This window comes from Opisthorchis viverrini (assembly GCF_000715545.1).
Source record: "Opisthorchis viverrini unplaced genomic scaffold opera_v5_362, whole genome shotgun sequence".
In the NCBI taxonomy this organism is placed as follows: domain Eukaryota; kingdom Metazoa; phylum Platyhelminthes; class Trematoda; order Opisthorchiida; family Opisthorchiidae; genus Opisthorchis; species Opisthorchis viverrini.
In genome coordinates, this window is record NW_008752013.1 from 120,099 (window position 1) to 139,132 (window position 19,034).

Sequence of the window (19,034 nt, forward strand, 5' to 3'; positions counted from 1 at the left end):
CTTTCTACCTGTTTTCACTTGCAAAACTGTAGCTTCCAATAATCTTTTCCGCATTTATATCGACTTTTTCACTCTCAGCCGAACAGATCGAACACAAGCCCCAATTCTGTCGAATACAGAGCATGAAAACGAATTCCCAGGAAAGCAAAGTTTGAGTTGCTCACAGACCAACCACGCAACAAACCAACAACAGCACAAGATTCAAAATTCTTGGCAAATTAATGGTATACGAACATCCGTCCCTAACCAGATTACCTCGGTGGACACGCATGCTACTTCCAAGAGAGTTCCCGTGCCAACTTTGTTCGCAAAAGCCAGCTCTTTCAAACTAACTCAGGAAGAGGTAAGTCGAGACATTTCGGTTTAACTATGTCAACTATGTTAGTTTTCTGTTATTGGATTGTTTTTTTAAAGGTGCCGAGGTCAAGATTCTGGTGAAAATGTATAGGTTTCAAGAATAGAGAGCTCAGGCATAGGATTGCACTAGTTGAAGCAGTGTGATCTGATTAGTTTTGGGGAGATAGAATTTTCAACAGTCCGTGGGATTGATCAAACTGTAGTTCTGTATCGCTGATGATCCCGAAAGTGAGTCAGCTCTGTTTGCACTGAGTGGGGCCTGTTCATGCTCACTGCGGCTATTGCAGAAACCCCGGTGTTCATTCACTAATTTAAAATACATACACGTCTTTAGTGAGGTTGTCTGAAGTCACTTTGTTTATGTGAATTATTTAAAACAAATAGAGGAGTTATCCTTTTACAATTCTTTAGTAAACAATCGGTGAATTTACTGCTAGACAAGGTTGTGCCAGGCCACGTGAATTGGTCAGCAAACTGACCCAGTTTTAGGACAGGCTGTGAACCAATCAGTGAGATCTATTCTTCCAGACTCAGTCAGTGCTGAGTGTTAATCAAAAGTTTTTTTCCTGACTGAATGACTAATATTTGTGATTGCTGAACTGTTTCTTCTGATCATCCTTCGTACTTGTTCTCCGTCTGTGTGCTCCGTCAGTAAATGTTGGGATGACTGGATCGATTCACTAGATCTCACGCTGCGTTGGCTCTGTTGTCGGGACCCAGATGACTTGTACGGCAGAGTCATGCCCACTCACAACTGTAAACCGCCACATTCCAACGCGGTTGACGTAAAACTGCTCTCCACTTGCTTGTCAACTCTATGCCCTTCTTTTCACCCAAGTTGGAATGCTCGGCGGTTCTCACTTCCCCAGACATCAGTCTTTTAACTCATTTTTTGTCCACATCATGCCTCACTATTTCTGATTTTTCTCCGACAGGGATTCATTCCCAGTCCTCTGGAACTCCAAAGTGGCAAGTTCACTAAGCTGGGAAGAATACACAGCCTATCATCCGCAAACAAGCTTATATTTCAATCACGTGAAAAATAACTGGAGCCGATTGGGTAGTCGTTTTCGAAAAAAGTTCGGTGACAATCGGTAGACGGGGACTGAGATTCACACCACANTTTGTTTATGTGAATTATTTAAAACAAATGGGGGAGTTATCCTTTTACAATTCTTTGGTAAACAATCGGTGAATTTACTGCTAGATAAGGTTGTGCCAGGCCACGTGCATTGGTCAGCAAACTGACCCAGTTTTAGGACAGGTTGTGAACCAATCAGTGAGATCTGTTCTTCCAGACTCAGTCAGTGCTTAATGTTAATCAAAAGTTTTTTCCTGTCCGATCTGAATGACTAATATTTGTGATTGCTGGACTGTTTCTTTTGATCATTCTTCGTATTTGTTCTCCGTCTGTGTGCTCTGTCAGTAAATATTGGGATAACTGGATCGATTCACTAGATCTCACACTGCGTTAGCTGTGTTGTCGGGACCCAGATGACTTGTACGGCAGAGTCATGCCCACTCACAATTGTAAACCACCACATACCAACGCGGTTGACGTAAAACCGCTCTCCACTTGCTTGTCAGCCCTATGCCCTTCTTTCCACCCAAGTTGGAACGCTCGGTGGTTCTCAGTTCCCCAGTCATCAGTCTTTACATATATTTTTTGTCCACATCATGCCTCGCCATTTCCGAGTGTTCGCCGAGAGAGATCTGTTTCCCAGTCCTCTGGAAATCCAAAGCCACTTCAAAGAGACTTCCCGTGCCAACTTTGTTCGCAAAAGCCAGCTCTTTCAAACTAACTCAGGAAGAAGTAAGTCGAGACATTTCGGTTTAACTATGTCAACTATGTTAGTTTTCTGTTATTGGATTGTTTTTTTAAAGGTGCCGAGGTCAAGATTCTGGTGAAAATGTATAGGTTTCAAGAATAGAGAGCTCAGGCATAGGATTGCACTAGTTGAAGCAGTGTGATCTGATTAGTTTTGGGGAGATAGAATTTTCAACAGTCCGTGGGATTGATCAAACTGTAGTTCTGTATCGCTGATGATCCCGAAAGTGAGTCAGCTCTGTTTGCACTGAGTGGGGCCTGTTCATGCTCACTGCGGCTATTGCAGAAACCCCGGTGTTCATTCACTAATTTAAAATACATACACGTCTTTAGTGAGGTTGTCTGAAGTCACTTTGTTTATGTGACTTATTTAAAACAAATAGAGGAGTTATCCTTTTACAATTCTTTAGTAAACAATCGGTGAATTTACTGCTAGACAAGGTTGTGCCAGGCCACGTGAATTGGTCAGCACACTGACCCAGTTTTAGGACAGGCTGTGAACCAATCAGTGAGATCTATTCTTCCAGACTCAGTCAGTGCTTAATGTTAATCAAAAGTTTTTCCCTGTCCGATCTGAATGACTAATATTTGTGATTGCTGGACTGTTTCTTTTGATCATTCTTCGTATTTGTTCTCCGTCTGTGTGCTCTGTCAGTAAATATTGGGATAACTGGATCGATTCACTAGATCTCACACTGCGTTAGCTGTGTTGTCGGGACCCAGATGACTTGTACGGCAGAGTCATGCCCACTCACAATTGTAAACCACCACATACCAACGCGGTTGACGTAAAACCGCTCTCCACTTGCTTGTCAGCCCTATGCCCTTCTTTTCACCCAAGTTGGAACGCTCGGTGGTTCTCAGTTCCCCAGTCATCAGTCTTTACATATATTTTTTGTCCACATCATGCCTCGCCATTTCCGAGTGTTCGCCGAGAGAGATCTGTTTCCCAGTCCTCTGGAAATCCAAAGTAGTAAGTTCACTAAGCTGGGAAAAGTACACAGCCTACCATCTGTAAACAAGCTTATATTTCAATCACGTGAAAAATAATTGGAACCGATTGGGTAGTCATCGTTTTCGAAAAAAGTTTGGTGACAATCGGTAGACGGGGACTGAGATTCACACCACAGTGGCCGATAGCCAAGGCGTGAATAGAATCGAGGGTGTGCAGCTGTCGAGCGTATGGAAAGCGGTCTTAGATAAACCGAGTTAACACGTGACGGTGTGGTTGTCAATCCACCTGGGATCATTCGAAAAAACCGGGGGGTGGGAGTGGAAATCCCAACCCGACCAAAGGTCACAGTATCCCCCATACACAACTATCTTAGCACTAGCCCACCCACAGAGACTGACAGAAGGTTCAAACGAAGTTCGAGAAGAACCATCAAATGAACCGAACCTGAAGAACTAGACCCTAGGCTGGACCCAAACACGTGTAGGTTTCCCCACCGACCCAACACTTGTTCAACCACTCTGACACACTAAAGCCCCTCGGCCGACACCCAACAGAGATTTAGCTTGACTTAGCTGATTGGTTCTCTTTCCGCCTTAAATCTCGACCAACCTCGGGACCTAGTCACTTGGCCTGACGAAGCTTTTGTGTCAAAACCGCAACGTTGCCCAGCAATAAGTCTATCGATTGTCACCAAACTTTTTCGAAAGCTTATATTTCACTAACCCTCCAACTTCAGGTACTCAAATCGATAGACCCGAGAGTAACCTTTCTTTTTTTTATTGAAATAAAGCAACTGGTAAGGACTTTCATACTTCGTTGTCAAGTCACGGTCTGACCGGGTCTCGATTGTCTCCATTCGAACAGGGATGGGGTGAATAGGGCTCTACGACGAAAGCGGTCCCCTAACTAGCGTACCCACGGACTGTGACCAACTGATCTACCTATAAGGGGAGAGCGAACATTCCAGAAAAACTACCGGGCGTACGTCGGCATCATTGATGTTTCCGCTTGGCCCACACGATTTTTCTAGGATGACGATGGCCAAACACTCAGAGTCTGCAGAGATCTTTCGCAACCAGTGGCCAAGGTGATCTCACGTCACTCTAAAAATTTCAGATGTTGGAAAACGCTGCTCTGGTCTTCCCAATGCAGGAAATATTTTCGTCTTCCACCCTTCATTCAGGACCTATGCAGTTGCTCAGTTAGGCGACCATTCCACATAAGGGCATGAAATTTGAGTATGATCCAACCGAATCTTACAGTAATTCTTTAAAATTTACAAGTGTGAAGGGCATACCGAAATGTGCAGCGGAAATATCCGGGCGATTAAGAAGAGTTTGCACTTACAAAGGGTCTGATTCAGGGAGAACCATATCATCGATGTACTCATTGTGCGTGAGCCAATACCCGGGGACAGTTTTGATGCCCGCATTTTTATAGGTGGTAAACCGGTAAACGAGGAAACTATTCACAAGGTTGCTGAAAACTTTTCGACAGCCCACGACCGGTTTCTCCCTTCCACTTCGGGCTCATCAGGTAGGCGCAGTCCCCTAGTTTCCGTCAACCTTATGTTCTACTCGAACCCAAATTGGACTGGATTCAAGGAACTTATCGATTATGAAAGCAAAGAGGAAGGGTGACAGAGGACATCCCCGCATGAAACCACTGTTGATTGAATAACGTAAACAAAGCATTTTGTCACTGCGCCGGCTGACTGTCCCATATTAAACCAGTCGGTCCGTATGATGTTTGGCGTTTTCTTGTTGTGGTTACCGCTATCGCCTTCTCATATCTGTGCGTTGCTAAGTCAGCTGAAACGATTCATTGTGATATGACCCAATGAATGGACGAACTATGAATTTCTGCGTTCGACGTTTACTTAGAATTGCTATATAGACATCCGGACATTTAACTACAGAGTGTCACAATTTTATTTTCCACTTATTTATTTATTCGTTCACTTTATACTTTCTCACCTCAACGAAGACTAACTGTTGAACTGACTCTCATTCTTCGTTGCGCCTTAAACATGGTCCCTTCAGAGTAGAGCAAATCCCTCCATCCATCTATCTATCTATCTATCTATCTATCTATCTATCTATCTATCTATCTATCTATCTATCTATCTATCTATCTATCTATCTATCTATCTATCTATCTATCTATCTATCTATCTATCTATCTATCTATCTATCTATCTATCTATCTATCTATCTATCTATCTATCTATCTATCTATCTATCTATCTATCTATCTATCTATCTATCTATCTATCTATCTATCTATCTATCTATCTATCTATCTATCTATCTATCTATCTATCTATCTATCTATCTATCTATCTATCTATCTATCTATCTATCTATCTATCTATCTATCTATCTATCTATCTATCTATCTATCTATCTATCTATCTATCTATCTATCTATCTATCTATCTATCTATCTATCTATCTATCTATCTATCTATCTATCTATCTATCTATCTATCTATCTATCTATCTATCTATCTATCTATCTATCTATCTATCTATCTATCTATCTATCTATCTATCTATCTATCTATCTATCTATCTATCTATCTATCTATCTATCTATCTATCTATCTATCTATCTATCTATCTATCTATCTATCTATCTATCTATCTATCTATCTATCTATCTATCTATCTATCTATCTATCTATCTATCTATCTATCTATCTATCTATCTATCTATCTATCTATCTATCTATCTATCTATCTATCTATCTATCTATCTATCTATCTATCTATCTATCTATCTATCTATCTATCTATCTATCTATCTATCTATCTATCTATCTATCTATCTATCTATCTATCTATCTATCTATCTATCTATCTATCTATCTATCTATCTATCTATCTATCTATCTATCTATCTATCTATCTATCTATCTATCTATCTATCTATCTATCTATCTATCTATCTATCTATCTATCTATCTATCTATCTATCTATCTATCTATCTATCTATCTATCTATCTATCTATCTATCTATCTATCTATCTATCTATCTATCTATCTATCTATCTATCTATCTATCTATCTATCTATCTATCTATCTATCTATCTATCTATCTATCTATCTATCTATCTATCTATCTATCTATCTATCTATCTATCTATCTATCTATCTATCTATCTATCTATCTATCTATCTATCTATCTATCTATCTATCTATCTATCTATCTATCTATCTATCTATCTATCTATCTATCTATCTATCTATCTATCTATCTATCTATCTATCTATCTATCTATCTAAATTGTTCCTTCTGCCTTATTCTGGACCAGGTACAGAACACGTGTTCGTTTCCTTTTTACTTTACAACCGTAAAACGGATAAAAGCTAGTAAAATTCGTATTTTTGAACCGTGTTATTGTTACACGCCATAGCATCAAACAGAATCCGGGTACGTTTGCCGGTACTCAGTTTAGACAAAGAGGTGGGACGTGAAGTCACCAGGTGTTGGAGTGGAATTGTGTGTCACTCCATGACAGTTGGTGAAATTTCCAAAAGTCCTTGGTGATTTTCACCAAGGAAACTACTCACGAGGTTGCTGAAAACTCTTCGATAGCCTACGATCGGTTTCGCCCTTCCCGAGTTTCCGTCAACCTTATGTTCTACTTGGATCCAAATTGGACTCTTTTCGAGAAATACACTCATTTGCAAATCGAGTTTGAAATCAGCAACCTTACGAGTAGTTTCCTTCATGAAATTATACTGCGGCATCTCGAACATCGTGCCAACTGAATCATGAGGCGGCCTGTGTGCAGCACATTCAGTTGTAGAATATCATAAACGAGAGATTCAGTCGAGTCTCTTGAACCAACCAAATTGATTTGCAAATGAGTGTATCCCTTCTTGGTTATTCGTTAGAAATGTAGCATGAATTAGACGAAGGTGGATAAGAGATGTCAGGCAGCTATTGCTTGATACATAGGGAACAGACGTCAAGATGAGTGTACTTCCACCAAGATACTTCTTAAGTCTCAACAGGTTACTCTGTACCACAATCAACCATCTCCTTTTTTATACGGTTAGGTGATAACTAGGGTGACAAAGTTAGCCGGTCAACTGTCGAAATAAGTTCCCAATTCGTATTTTTATACAAACACTCATTCTATCGTTTCTAACCGTTGATCCATAGGTTGAACAACTGATTGCAGAACGTGACGAATTATACGAAATCTTGCGACTGAATGAAGAGGAAGAGAGCGTCAGATATGCAAAGGAAAAGTCGTTGGCGGCGGCCAAGCAGGAATCGGTCGCTGAGCGTCAAAGACTCAGACAACGTATAAACGCACTTGAAGAAGTAAGTTTTGACTGTTCTATGAGCGTTTGAAGTATGGAGTGATTTTTGTCAGGACCTGATATGTGAATCCAAAACAGTCAGCTGCAGAGAATACATTGGGTTTGGTTTTTTCTCTCTTGTAACAATTCACACGGATGACAGGTGTCGTCTCCTTGCAACTTAAACCATAAGCTTCTTAGTCATCGGAACAATAAAATTTGAAGCTTTTGGCGACCAAGTTATGTTGCAACCCTTAATGGAACTTTTTTACACTGAAACGGCTGTAGAAAAGTTTCTAGCCTAAATGAAGCAACTCTACGTCCACTGATTACGACCCCATCTTTAGCCGAACTTATCTGCCGCTTGGTCTACTCAAACTATGCGAACTGTAGCGCGATATACTGAAATTTCTAAATATCTCATCGCTAGTCGGGGTGAGCTCATCAGTACGTTGCCAGTGAAGATGCGTGGAGGTTGGACTTTCTTTCAATTGGACCCCTTCAACCTCAACGCACTGATGACGTCATCTCGACTGATGATGAGACGCTCCGCTCGTGATGGCCGTTACCACAATATGAACAATCAATATTCTTGTAATGTACTACAAATATACATTTATCGCGATATTTCAAATATCGTAGCGACTGAAACATGAGGCGGCCTGGTGCAGCACATTCAATTGCCTGAGAACATCATAAACGAGAGATCCAGCTGGGTTTCAGGTGAGTCTGTCGAAAGAACCAAGTTATTTTGTAGATGAGTGTATATTCACTAATCAATATTCCCTTCAGCGGCGAAATTCTAGAAACGATGACGTTAAAACAAAGGTTAGTGATCAAACTAAGGGCAGCTACCTCCACCCATGAGGTGCACTTTCCGTGGTATATGAACCACACTGGCCGATGGTTGATGGGGAAAAAAGTAGAATCACAGCGTTTGTTTGAAGCAAGCATAAGAGTGGCAGTAGGCTTCCTACTTACTGACAAAGATCGACGTATTCCCAATGAAACTTTGAGTCTGGAGAGAGTCATACGTCCATGGATAGTGCAGTGGGTGTGGCGTAAATGCAGTCAGTTAAAATCCCCCTATTGCTTTGCAAATTTTGCCCTCGCTAAACTGTTTTCAAACAGAAGAACTTCGATGAGCTTACCGCATTTTGCCAAACACCGAAAGAACCACAAGATTAGGACTAAAACTATTCTCCAAGTTTCATAAAACATAGAAGGGATCGAACAGCCGCTCCTGATCAAACTATTAGCCGGGAGGTCATGTATTCGAAATGATCCACAATAGGGGTGAAACAGCCCTGCAGCTCTCCTCGACTTTTTACCATTGGTTGATTTCACTTACAGGACGAAATTTCAATTAAATTACCAAGCCTTCCCATCCTACCAATGACTCGTACACACAAGAGGAATTATTTCTATCCCGAAACTTCCGACTGAGCAGTCATCACTAGATGAGCCAGTCAGAACATGCGACCACGTGATGTGTGACCTGTGATTGAAGGACGAATGCCACTGTATCATGTTTGAGTAGGAGTCAGTCACATTGCTAATCAGCGGGCTAACTATTCAGACTAGCAGCTAGGGGGTCGTGGATTCAAAAATTCATAGTGAAATTTCGTAAGATTTGTTTCAGAAGAGCTTGGTAAACAATCGGTAGTTTTCATTTGGGCAACGTTTCGCTTTCGATAGAAAAACTCCATCAGGCCAAATGAACAGGTTACCAAATTGGCCGGGTTATAAGACAGATGGGGAACCAGTAATCAGTAAGTCCCCTTCACACTAGATCAGTGTTGAGTGTCAGTTAACGGCTCTTTCGGTTGCGGTTGCCAAAATCCTGAATTGATTGATGGGTTGGAGGAGTTTCAATTTAGTTCCGATCACTTTTCGTTGCTTAATCTTCCACTTCGTAAGATTCGCTTTACTGATTAGTCTGAATAAGGGCGATCTTCTGACGTCTGAAGTGAACTATACTGATGTAAGTTTGTGTTTCAGGACAGACTGCACTTCCAGGGAACCGTCGTGGAGCAATACGTTGCTGGTTTGGACATTAAACAATACTGGGAGCTCTCTGGTTCGTACAGCAAGAACGTGATTTTTCCTAACGTGTTTGTTCACTTATGCTAGGAAAACGAATGATGGAATTTCTCTAAAGCTGATGGGCATAAAGCCTCAAGCAGCTCGACTTCATTCCAGCCGAAGTTCTCCTGTCTTTCTGAGCACTTTGTAGATGAACTTGATATGACATTTTTAAAAGTTCGGATAATTCGGAAACTGATGATATTTGAAGGGCTGAGAGGGCATCTCGTGTGGCAAAAAGACGAAACGTGTTGCAATATACAATGGCTGTTTTATTCACTAATAACTAATATATTTGAAGCAGATTTAAGGAGTATATCCAATTTACGTTTTCTTTTCCGCCAGAACAATTTCCTGCTTTCCCCGGGGCACATTTTACCCCAACACTTTGTATCATTCGAGAATATCGTTCAGAGCTGTTCGCTACCAGAGGTCAACTAGGCTTTGATGAGAGTTGATTTCACATTCTTTTCCATATCTCAGCTAGCAAGCTAGCAGGTCAGGTTTTTCAGGAAAGAAGGTTGGCCAAAGCTACTGAAGACTTATGAGTAGCATGCTACGCCTTTACTATGAATTGCCATATCTAGAATATCATACCCACTGGAGCATGAAGAAGCCTAGAGCAGAGCATTCACTTGAAGAATAAAATTGTAAACGAGAGAGTTAGCCGGAATTTCAGGCGAGTCCTCTATCAAAACCGAATTGGTATGTCCAGCTTTCCGGTTTTTCCAAGGTCATCAGCTCCTGTTCAGTGCCCGCCTAATTTTTGGCTGATTTGAAACAAATGAGTTCTCAGAGTGATTAGACACCGATAACCTAATTTTTTATAAACGTTGTGGGTCAAGGATGGCATAGTTTGCGATCCTATGATGCATGTTTGGGGATCTGACGAATTCGTTGCGGGTAGAATAAGAACTAAGGTAGTAAAACTGCAGTCGCATGCCCCGAAGATCGTGAACGGTTACTTTTGTGAAAAAACTCGGCCCTGGTCTCCCACAACCCGGGGTATATCCATCCGGGCACGTTCGAATTGATTTCAGACTCATTTCTTGAAGGTCATTGGGAAACTTTATCTATGAAGACAATCCGAACTCATTTCTGGAGTTCGAGAGGGAAAAATGCTAGATTTTGCTTTCAAGGGAATCATCCAGAATCGGCTTTGGGTTGAATACTGATCATTATAATATCTCATTCTTCTTTCTAAGCTTTCATGATCACTCGTCGATTGGTGAGTTAGCAGTTGAGCGGGCCCCTATGGGGACCGGACTTGTGTCTTCTGGTAGGAACTGCCTGTATCTGAGTAATCCCACTTCTTCTCCCAAGGAACTCGAGGTTAGCTTGTGCGAAATCAATAAGCTTTCGAATGAACGAAATCGATGGACGCGACAAATGGATGAGCTACGAAACAACCAAGATGAATTGCAGCACCAACTCGACGCCAGCATACAACGCCACGAAAAACAATTGAAACAGTTGGAAAGGGTGAGTTTTTGAATTACCTAACGAATCGTGAACCCGATGGATTATCTCTTGATATTAGATACCAAGAGATGCTGGTCAGTAGTTTAGCACACTCTGAAGTACACTTATCCAAGTGGAACATAAGTTTTACGGAAAATCGGGGACTATGCCTACCTGATGAGCCGCAAGAAAGACGAAAGCGATCATCAGTTGCCGAGGCGTTTTCAGCAAACTCAAGAGTAGTTGACTCCATTGGTCTTTCTTTTAACGGATCACTCCTAGAAAAAGTCACCAATCAGAAAGCGTCAGTTTTCTAGCTAGCACCCAGAAAGACCCTTTTAACTGACCGAATTAAACTAGTATCCATTAAGAGTTTGGAGCAACTAATGAATGGAACCAAACAAAGATGATTTTCCCAAAGAAAGAGATTTATACTATATTCTTATACGTATACTATACCATACTACTACTAATATATTGATATATATATATATATATTATACTATACTAAGACTTATACATACATATACGAGACTCCTATACTACTATGTTCCTCAACAGGTATTCGCTGTTTTATCTCGCACTAATTTGCATGTTTGATATCATTTTCTTAGCCGTCATGCTATCGGATCCACTGAACAGGTCCCGTTTCCTACAACCTTCCGGTGTACTCAAAAAAGACACTTCGTTTAATAAAATGAAATTTTGGAGAATTGCTCAAAGCACCGTAAAATAGTACTCTTTATAGTGAAAGTAGCATCCTATCCAAAATTAACAAGGCAGTCTTTCTCTTTTGGGATTTTTCTGAGTAGACATTGGTGTCCATAGACAGAAGGTTGCGAGGCGTTATGCATTCTGAGATCACACTCCAACGCTATTACTCACAACCGGCTAGAACCAAGGCTCTTTGCTTGGTACTTGTAAGGTTTATTCCTGAGAAGAAGGATGTTCTACCACTCACCGACAGGCGTCATCTTTTCGCGTAGGATTTCAGACATCTCCAGTCGCCAGAACAAGATTGGGTCGTTGCCTCGAGGGTTCTGGAGACACTCTGTACATCCTAATAAATGAAACATTCCATTACGAATATTTGTCAAATCCTGTGAAAAAATATTTTGACAGAAAGCTACTTGCACAATTCAGTGTGTCATTTGATGGCTGCAAAAAGGCCTCGGCATTTATATGATTTCATTAACAAGTGGTTGCACTGCTCAGATGATCTTCGGTGATGCCATCATTACCAGGACTTTTCATCAACGAAACTACTCACAAGGTTGCTGATAACTCTTCGACAGCCCACGAGCGGTTTCTGCCTTCCACTTCGGGCTCATCAGTTAGGCGCAATCCCCGAGTTTCCGTCAACCTTATGTTCTACTTGAACCCAAATTGGACTGTTTTCGAAAAATATACTCATTTACAAATCAATTTGGTTTCCACGACTAAGCCCCTCGTTTATGATGTTCTACAACTGAATGTGTTGCACACAGGCTGCCTCATGTTTCAGTTGTCACGAAATTCGAGATATCACAGTACACTTTCATAAACAAAACTACTCACAAGGTTGCTGAAAACTCTTCGACAGCCCACGACCGGTTTCGTCCTTCTTGGGGCTCATCAGGTAGACACAGTCTCCGAGTTTCCGTCATACTCATGTTCTAATTGAGCCCAGATTGGGCAGATTTCACTATCGATTTGGTTCTCATGGGAGACTCATGAACGAGAGATTCATCTGAGTCCCCCTTGAGAACCGAAGAAATATGCAAATGAGTGTATTTAATGAGTACTTTTCACTGTTGTCCAGTAAGCGTTTTGCCCAGCACTCAAAGTCAGGTATGAATCAACACCTGCTCTATCGAGTACGTTCACGTTTACTTCAATCTAATCGTTCTCAAGGGCACCAAGATTCGAGGGAAAAGGGAATATCGGGTGCGCAGGCGACTTGTCTTTGGTTATCCATCATGGTAGATATCAGGTATCATGGGTGTACGTGGGCTGGGAAACTGTCATAGCGTCCAGGATTAGATCTCGACCGAAGTGTTTGACTCAAACACCTGACCGCAAGGCAGCCTGTTTGGTGGAAAATGCATGTGGATTGGCGTTTTTAAGGAACAGATCACCACATATGTCCCAACCGTAGAGGACCAGGAGTCGATGTTGGTCACACTCTAACCATTGAAAAACCTGATATGTCGAATGGGGATACCCCATGAATTTCATTGGATCATGGGGCACACAAACTGTCTTGTTAGATCAAAGTCCAGTCTCCATGTGACGGACATAAATCGGGCAAAGTACGTGAAAGAATTGCTCGATGTAGTGCGCCTTCCAACAGCGGTCAACAGGACTTGACACAAGAAAATTCAGGGACTTCACAGCACCAAGCTTCATGCCATCAGGCAGATCTGATGAATTTCTGTTTTCTTTTCTTCTGAGAAAGTTGGTAGATTATGGCACGGAGTCGTAAATTCATCGCACAAAGGACAGTCGATCTCGTTTGAGGGTTTGTACTTCACAGAAAGACAACTTTGTTTAGCCCGTGGATACCCCATGAATCGGTAACCTCAAATTTTTGAATGTTGTACTCTCGCCTAGAAGAGCGTCGAAATTCCCAACGGAATGGACGATAGATGAACAGTTCAGAACAGGCGTTCCCTGTCCTAAATCGCTGTGGTAACCAAAGTGATTGCAATAACCACAGTACAGCCAGTCACACAGTACAGTCATACCTTTTTAGATTCCTTTACTCGTGAATGTCTTGAGCGTATTCTTGTGAGCAAAGCCAAAGGAACTCGAAAATCAGAGTAGAAACGTTTGAAATGACTTAAGGCATGAGATGAACTAGGGCAACTCACTGGGACTGTTCTCCTATCAGTTATTGATCTAATCGAGCACGTGATCGCTCCGGAGGGACAGTGGTTCGAACATAATCCCGCCATCTCGATCGATCCTATTAAGCCGGGTCAAATTTGAGGGCAGTTGCTGCGGATTTGTTTATTAGAGAAACATCAACTGGACAGTTACGGACTATTGGACAGCGAAGCAAAACGCTCATATGCATCTTGTTTACAAAAACTAGATATAACCTTCTCCTTGAACGCGTCTTCCTGATTTTTCCTGGATATTCATTAACTGCTACTCAAATGCAAGCAGATGCTACAAAGCGAATCCCCAAATTCCGTTATAGATCCCACTTTTCAAGATTCGCGAAGCCGATTTACGAGAAGACGCTACTTGCATGTCTCATCAGTAGTATCCATTGTTACACTGGTAGATTTTCATCTATCGTGCCTCCTTTGGTTAGCCTGGTACTGGATGTTACTGTTGAACAATTAATTTAGTATTATTTCATTGACCTAGTGAAAATATCGTGAATAACAAAAATCCGCTCAACATGACAGATTAGAATCACAGAAAATGGTTGAACTTTTAGTCTGGCGTTCGTCTGAATGGGTGTGTTCGTTTACATAATGGTGGAAACGTCATTTCACCGTCCAGTTCCTGTGACATCTACATCCAAATACGTGTTTAACTCACACGATATCAGCTGGTTGTTTAGGCTATATGTAAACTCCATTTTAGTTTGCGGAAAGTGTTTCCTTACAGGTAAGACAGTATTGTTTGCCCTCAGATGGACCTGTGAATCCCCCAACATATTGATTGGCTGTGTGTGTAAGGTGAGTGGCTCTAGAGCGCACGACCTACACAGTTCTGTATTGCACAGGATGTCGGAAGCCGATTCTGAGATACCATCTCACGTAGCCTTCAAGGTTAAAAATTCACGTACACCGAAACATACACTTGAAGATGGACTTAAACCGTCGAGTTTCAACATAACGAAGGCGTACCCTACCAAATGAGCTATGACGGATGGGTACTGTCCACTTCGCACATAAATCACCGTCCAGCGCGTGTTCATGGACCGAAAAAGTTGATTAATTGTCCGCGACCGACTTCCGTCGAACCCCTCGGCACTTTCCACTCAGTAGATCTGGAGGTCAAAATGAAGCCATTGTCAAACGGAATGGAAAAGCACAAGATACGTTTCAGAAACGAACAGACAAGACCACTTTTGCACATCCACACAAGGGTAGCTGATTATGAATCATTAGTACAGGAAATCACACAAAGACGTCGCAAATTAAGCTCAGTAGGGATGCAGGTGCATCTACTTTTGGGCTGTCAGGAATTCGGACCCATATACAACCCAATATGGAACTGGCCTCGATGCAACAAGACAGCAGAAGACCACGTGGCTAAAAGTACTAGGAACCTGACTCTCGAACGAACTCTGTGTTGAACAAAATTGTTGAGACAACCTACCCACAACGATTCGTACCAATGATTACGCAAGGTGCTCAACCCCTTGAACAATACAACACAGGAGACTGTTTGTGCCAGGATGAAAACCCTTTTCCATCTGGGAGAATTTTTGAAAGGAAATGGAACGAGCTCGTTGTACGTTGAACACCGACAACTTGGTAAGTGACTCCGAAAACCAGACATAATGCCAAAGCATGCAACGAGTGCACCTTTGAATGTTCTTCCAACTCTTGACTAGCCTCATTAAGGGAACCACGAAGGAGTGGCCACCTCTATCAAAGTGAGGATTTCCGCGGGACAGAATCCTGTCGCACTGCTTTTTTTCTCCCTATAAGCCTCAAAACTGATGAAAAGACACTTTCTGGTCCTCAAAATGATCGATGTGCTCACAAAAAGAATGCATCACAACGTCAATGGAGTTGCAATCGGCCCATAATAATCAGGTACCATCAACCATCAGTTCACCTGCACCAAGAAATGTGTCGTCCCCTTCGTCTAGCTAATAGCGCACCAGGTTGATCAAGATGGAGCATTCAAACCCTGTAACTCTCTATCCTCCGTTCGCTGATTGCTGCAAATGTAAAGGTGATACTACTGATGGAGAGGCATGCGAGTAGTATGTGTTGTTCTTGGAATTTCGCTTTGCGTCTCTTGAAAAGGGGAGATCTGTTGCGGAATCTGAGGATTCGCTTCGTAACATTTGTTTGAATTTGAGTAATGAATGATTGGAGTCAATGAATATCCAGGAAAGTTCAAGAAGACGCGTTCAGATGATGGATGTCTAGTTTTTGTAAATACTATGCAAATGGGAGTTTTGCTTCCCTGTCCAATGGTCTGTAACCGGTCAGTTGGCATTTTCTAATAAAGAATTCCGAGGCGAAGGCCTTCTTCCTTTCACAAATATGTGTGATCACGTCTGTTGCGTCACACAACTTGATTCTAGTCAACTCTGCATTCTGGTGATGTAAACAAAACGGGATTAAATTTCAGTATGATTGACGGGGAGGAAAAACACAAGGTGCTTTCGAAGTTATTGTATTGTAGTTTTTTTTTGCTCAGTGCGGGAACAATGGTGCTTTTGGAGTTAGCTGAACCACCGCTGTGGTCACGACGGCGCAAATCGATACTCAAGCTTCAGTTGTCTGTGATATCGATATCTTTCTAACATTAATATATCATATACAAGATAGTGCGGAGTTTTGTGTAACCGTGACGACGATCGACGATGTTTGATGGCAATGGACTGTGGAATCATGCAGATGCTGCCGAACTGATAATCAAGGCGGTAACAGATTGGCATTGGTGTATTGAGGTGTACCAAGCAGCGGTATGGTTATGTCGCGTGAGATCTACCCTGCACAGCAACTGAAACAAGACATATGGCTCGTTACTTCAAAACATGATGTTGATGATGATATCGCCCACATTGACTGGGATAGTGGAGTTATTTGTGTGAAATGAAGCAAGTTAAAAAGGTCGGAATTCTCTTTAGTACTGGTTCATTCATTGTTCCTTGATCAGGTGACCGACCGAGCTCGGCAGTTAGCTCGTAAATCTCTTGCCACCGACAGAGGTGACATCATCAATGGGTGAATATTGCTTGCTTGACTGGCGCAAGTCGAGCTTAGGTAATGCGAATGCCTGGGGGTGGGTGAAAAGTCGAAGACCACTTACAAGGGAACCAAAAGGCTGGAGGTATTTTGAACTTCTAGAGCTAACTGAATTTTTCTCAGGTAATTTCAAAAGTAAAAGAGACGGGTGATTCGTTTCCTCATCCCAAAACCCTCATGTCGATGAAACACCCTCGCCTTCCAACAGAGTGCTCCCTTAAGGGGAAGGGTACTGTACTACGCTGAAGGTAGACGAGTCGAAATTTCATCTTGTTCAGCTTATGTACCACTTCTCTACTGTTTTCATTTATGCAAATGTTCCATCAGTTTGCTTTGCTTAAAGAGGCTAGGAACACAGCACGAAAAAATCGACTCCACTGGTGATCAAAAGTCAATTTTCTAATTTCGCGTCCACTACTTATATTTTATTCATCAGTTCATCGTAATTCACTAAAACACCGTTTCAATAAAACTAACTTAAGACAAGCTGGAAAAACCCCAATTTATCTCAGTACTAACTGAAAATTTTCCTCACCGCGTTAGGACTACGAGCATCGATGTCAGGTTGCAACCCAAGAGCATAGTGAGGAACTGCGTCGTTTAGTTGAAGAAGGCCAAAGAAGAGAGGAAAGAGGAATGAGACGGGAGAAAGAGCTGGAGGAAACGTTGCAGTCAACCGAACAGCGGCTTGCACGTAGGGCTTGAGGGTTTCGTTAACTTCTCACCAGGTCAGTAAACTATACTAGTTAGAACATTCGAATAAAGAATTTAAACAAAAACAAAGTGATCGCTTTAGTTAACACGAGAATAAGCAACTAAGGCAAAGCTACCAGCAGTATAAATGGAAAAAACTTTTGGTTCAAATAGAACATAAGGTTGATGGGAACTCGGGGACTGCGCCTACTTGATGATTCCCAAGGAGGGCGAAACAGATCGTGAGCTGTCGAAGAGATCTCAGCAACCTTATGAGTAGTCTCCTTCATGAGAGAACTTTGGTCTGTTTCGGAGCTTAGAGTAGTGGGCTTGTCCTGTGCAGTTAGGAAGCTTCTGTCACTACGGATTTAGGGCTGACGGTCGAACTTTCGGCTAATGGCGTCAGTAGTTGGTTTCTCAGCTTCTTTTTACCGGTTATTCCACTTTAACATTTCATCCTTCACATATACACCTATATGCAGTCATATTTTATTATACATCGAAGTCATAGACACGTTAAACAGTTTATCTCACCTAAAAACGTCGTTTTTTACCTCCGATTTACCGCCCTATTTGATGATTTGGTTATGCCATGTGTACGGTAAGGTACACGCCTTTTAGGAGAGTTTGGTAACAATCAGTAGATTTATTGATGAGCAACGTTATGCGTCTGACACAAAAGCTTCGTCAGGCCACGTGACTAGGTTGCCATCGATAGGTTTAGAAAATTTCCAACTGACCATTTACAGACTATTGGACAGGAAGGCAAAACTCTCATATGCATCTTTATTACAAAAACTGAACATCAATCTTCTCTTGAACGAGACTTCCTGAACTTTCCTGGATATTCATTGAGCGTTGCTCAAGTCCAAGCAAACGCTACAAAGCAACTCCACACATCCACAATAGATCTCCTTTTTCAAGCGAATTTACAAGAAAACATACTACTCGCGTGCCACTCCCATCAGTAGTATCACCATTACACCAGTAGAACTAGACTTTAGACTGGACCTAAATCCATGCAGGTTTCCCCATCATCCAAACACTTGGTCAATCACCCTAACACTCGAAACCCCTCGGTCAACACCTAACAGAGATTTGGTTCAACTTATCTGGTTGGTTCTCCTTTCGCCTTGAATCTCGACCAATCTCGTAACCCAGTCACTTGGCCTGACGAAGTGAAACGTTGCCTTAGCCATAAATCTACTGATTGCTACCAAACTCTTTCCAGAACGATGACTACCCAGTCTGTTCCAATCGTTTTTGACCTGATTGAATATATGCTATTCGTTAGTAAGCGAACAAGCGAGGAGGTAAATTCTCGAGATCTGAGAGTAAAGCTTTGATGTGAAGACTATGAGTAGGCTAATATTAATTCCACAATAATGGACACAAATAACGTAGTC

At 41.8% G+C, this 19,034-nt stretch overlaps 1 protein-coding gene across 1 annotated transcript in view; it reads left to right on the forward strand.

Moving 5' to 3' along the window:
* Positions 1 to 78: 78 nt before the first annotated feature.
* Positions 79 to 19,034, forward strand: part of T265_15116 (hypothetical protein) — a gene marked incomplete at both ends in the record, with an annotated part of 33,061 nt that continues 14,105 nt past the window's right edge. Inside the window, 8 exons of the mRNA XM_009176671.1 lie at positions 79 to 343; positions 6,686 to 6,866; positions 7,336 to 7,481; positions 10,868 to 11,026; positions 12,279 to 12,534; positions 13,961 to 14,301; positions 17,479 to 17,629; positions 18,394 to 18,595. Of these exons, the coding sequence (XP_009174935.1) occupies positions 80 to 343; positions 6,686 to 6,866; positions 7,336 to 7,481; positions 10,868 to 11,026; positions 12,279 to 12,534; positions 13,961 to 14,301; positions 17,479 to 17,629; positions 18,394 to 18,595 (1,700 nt within the window). The remainder of the gene's footprint in view (positions 344 to 6,685; positions 6,867 to 7,335; positions 7,482 to 10,867; positions 11,027 to 12,278; positions 12,535 to 13,960; positions 14,302 to 17,478; positions 17,630 to 18,393; positions 18,596 to 19,034) is intronic.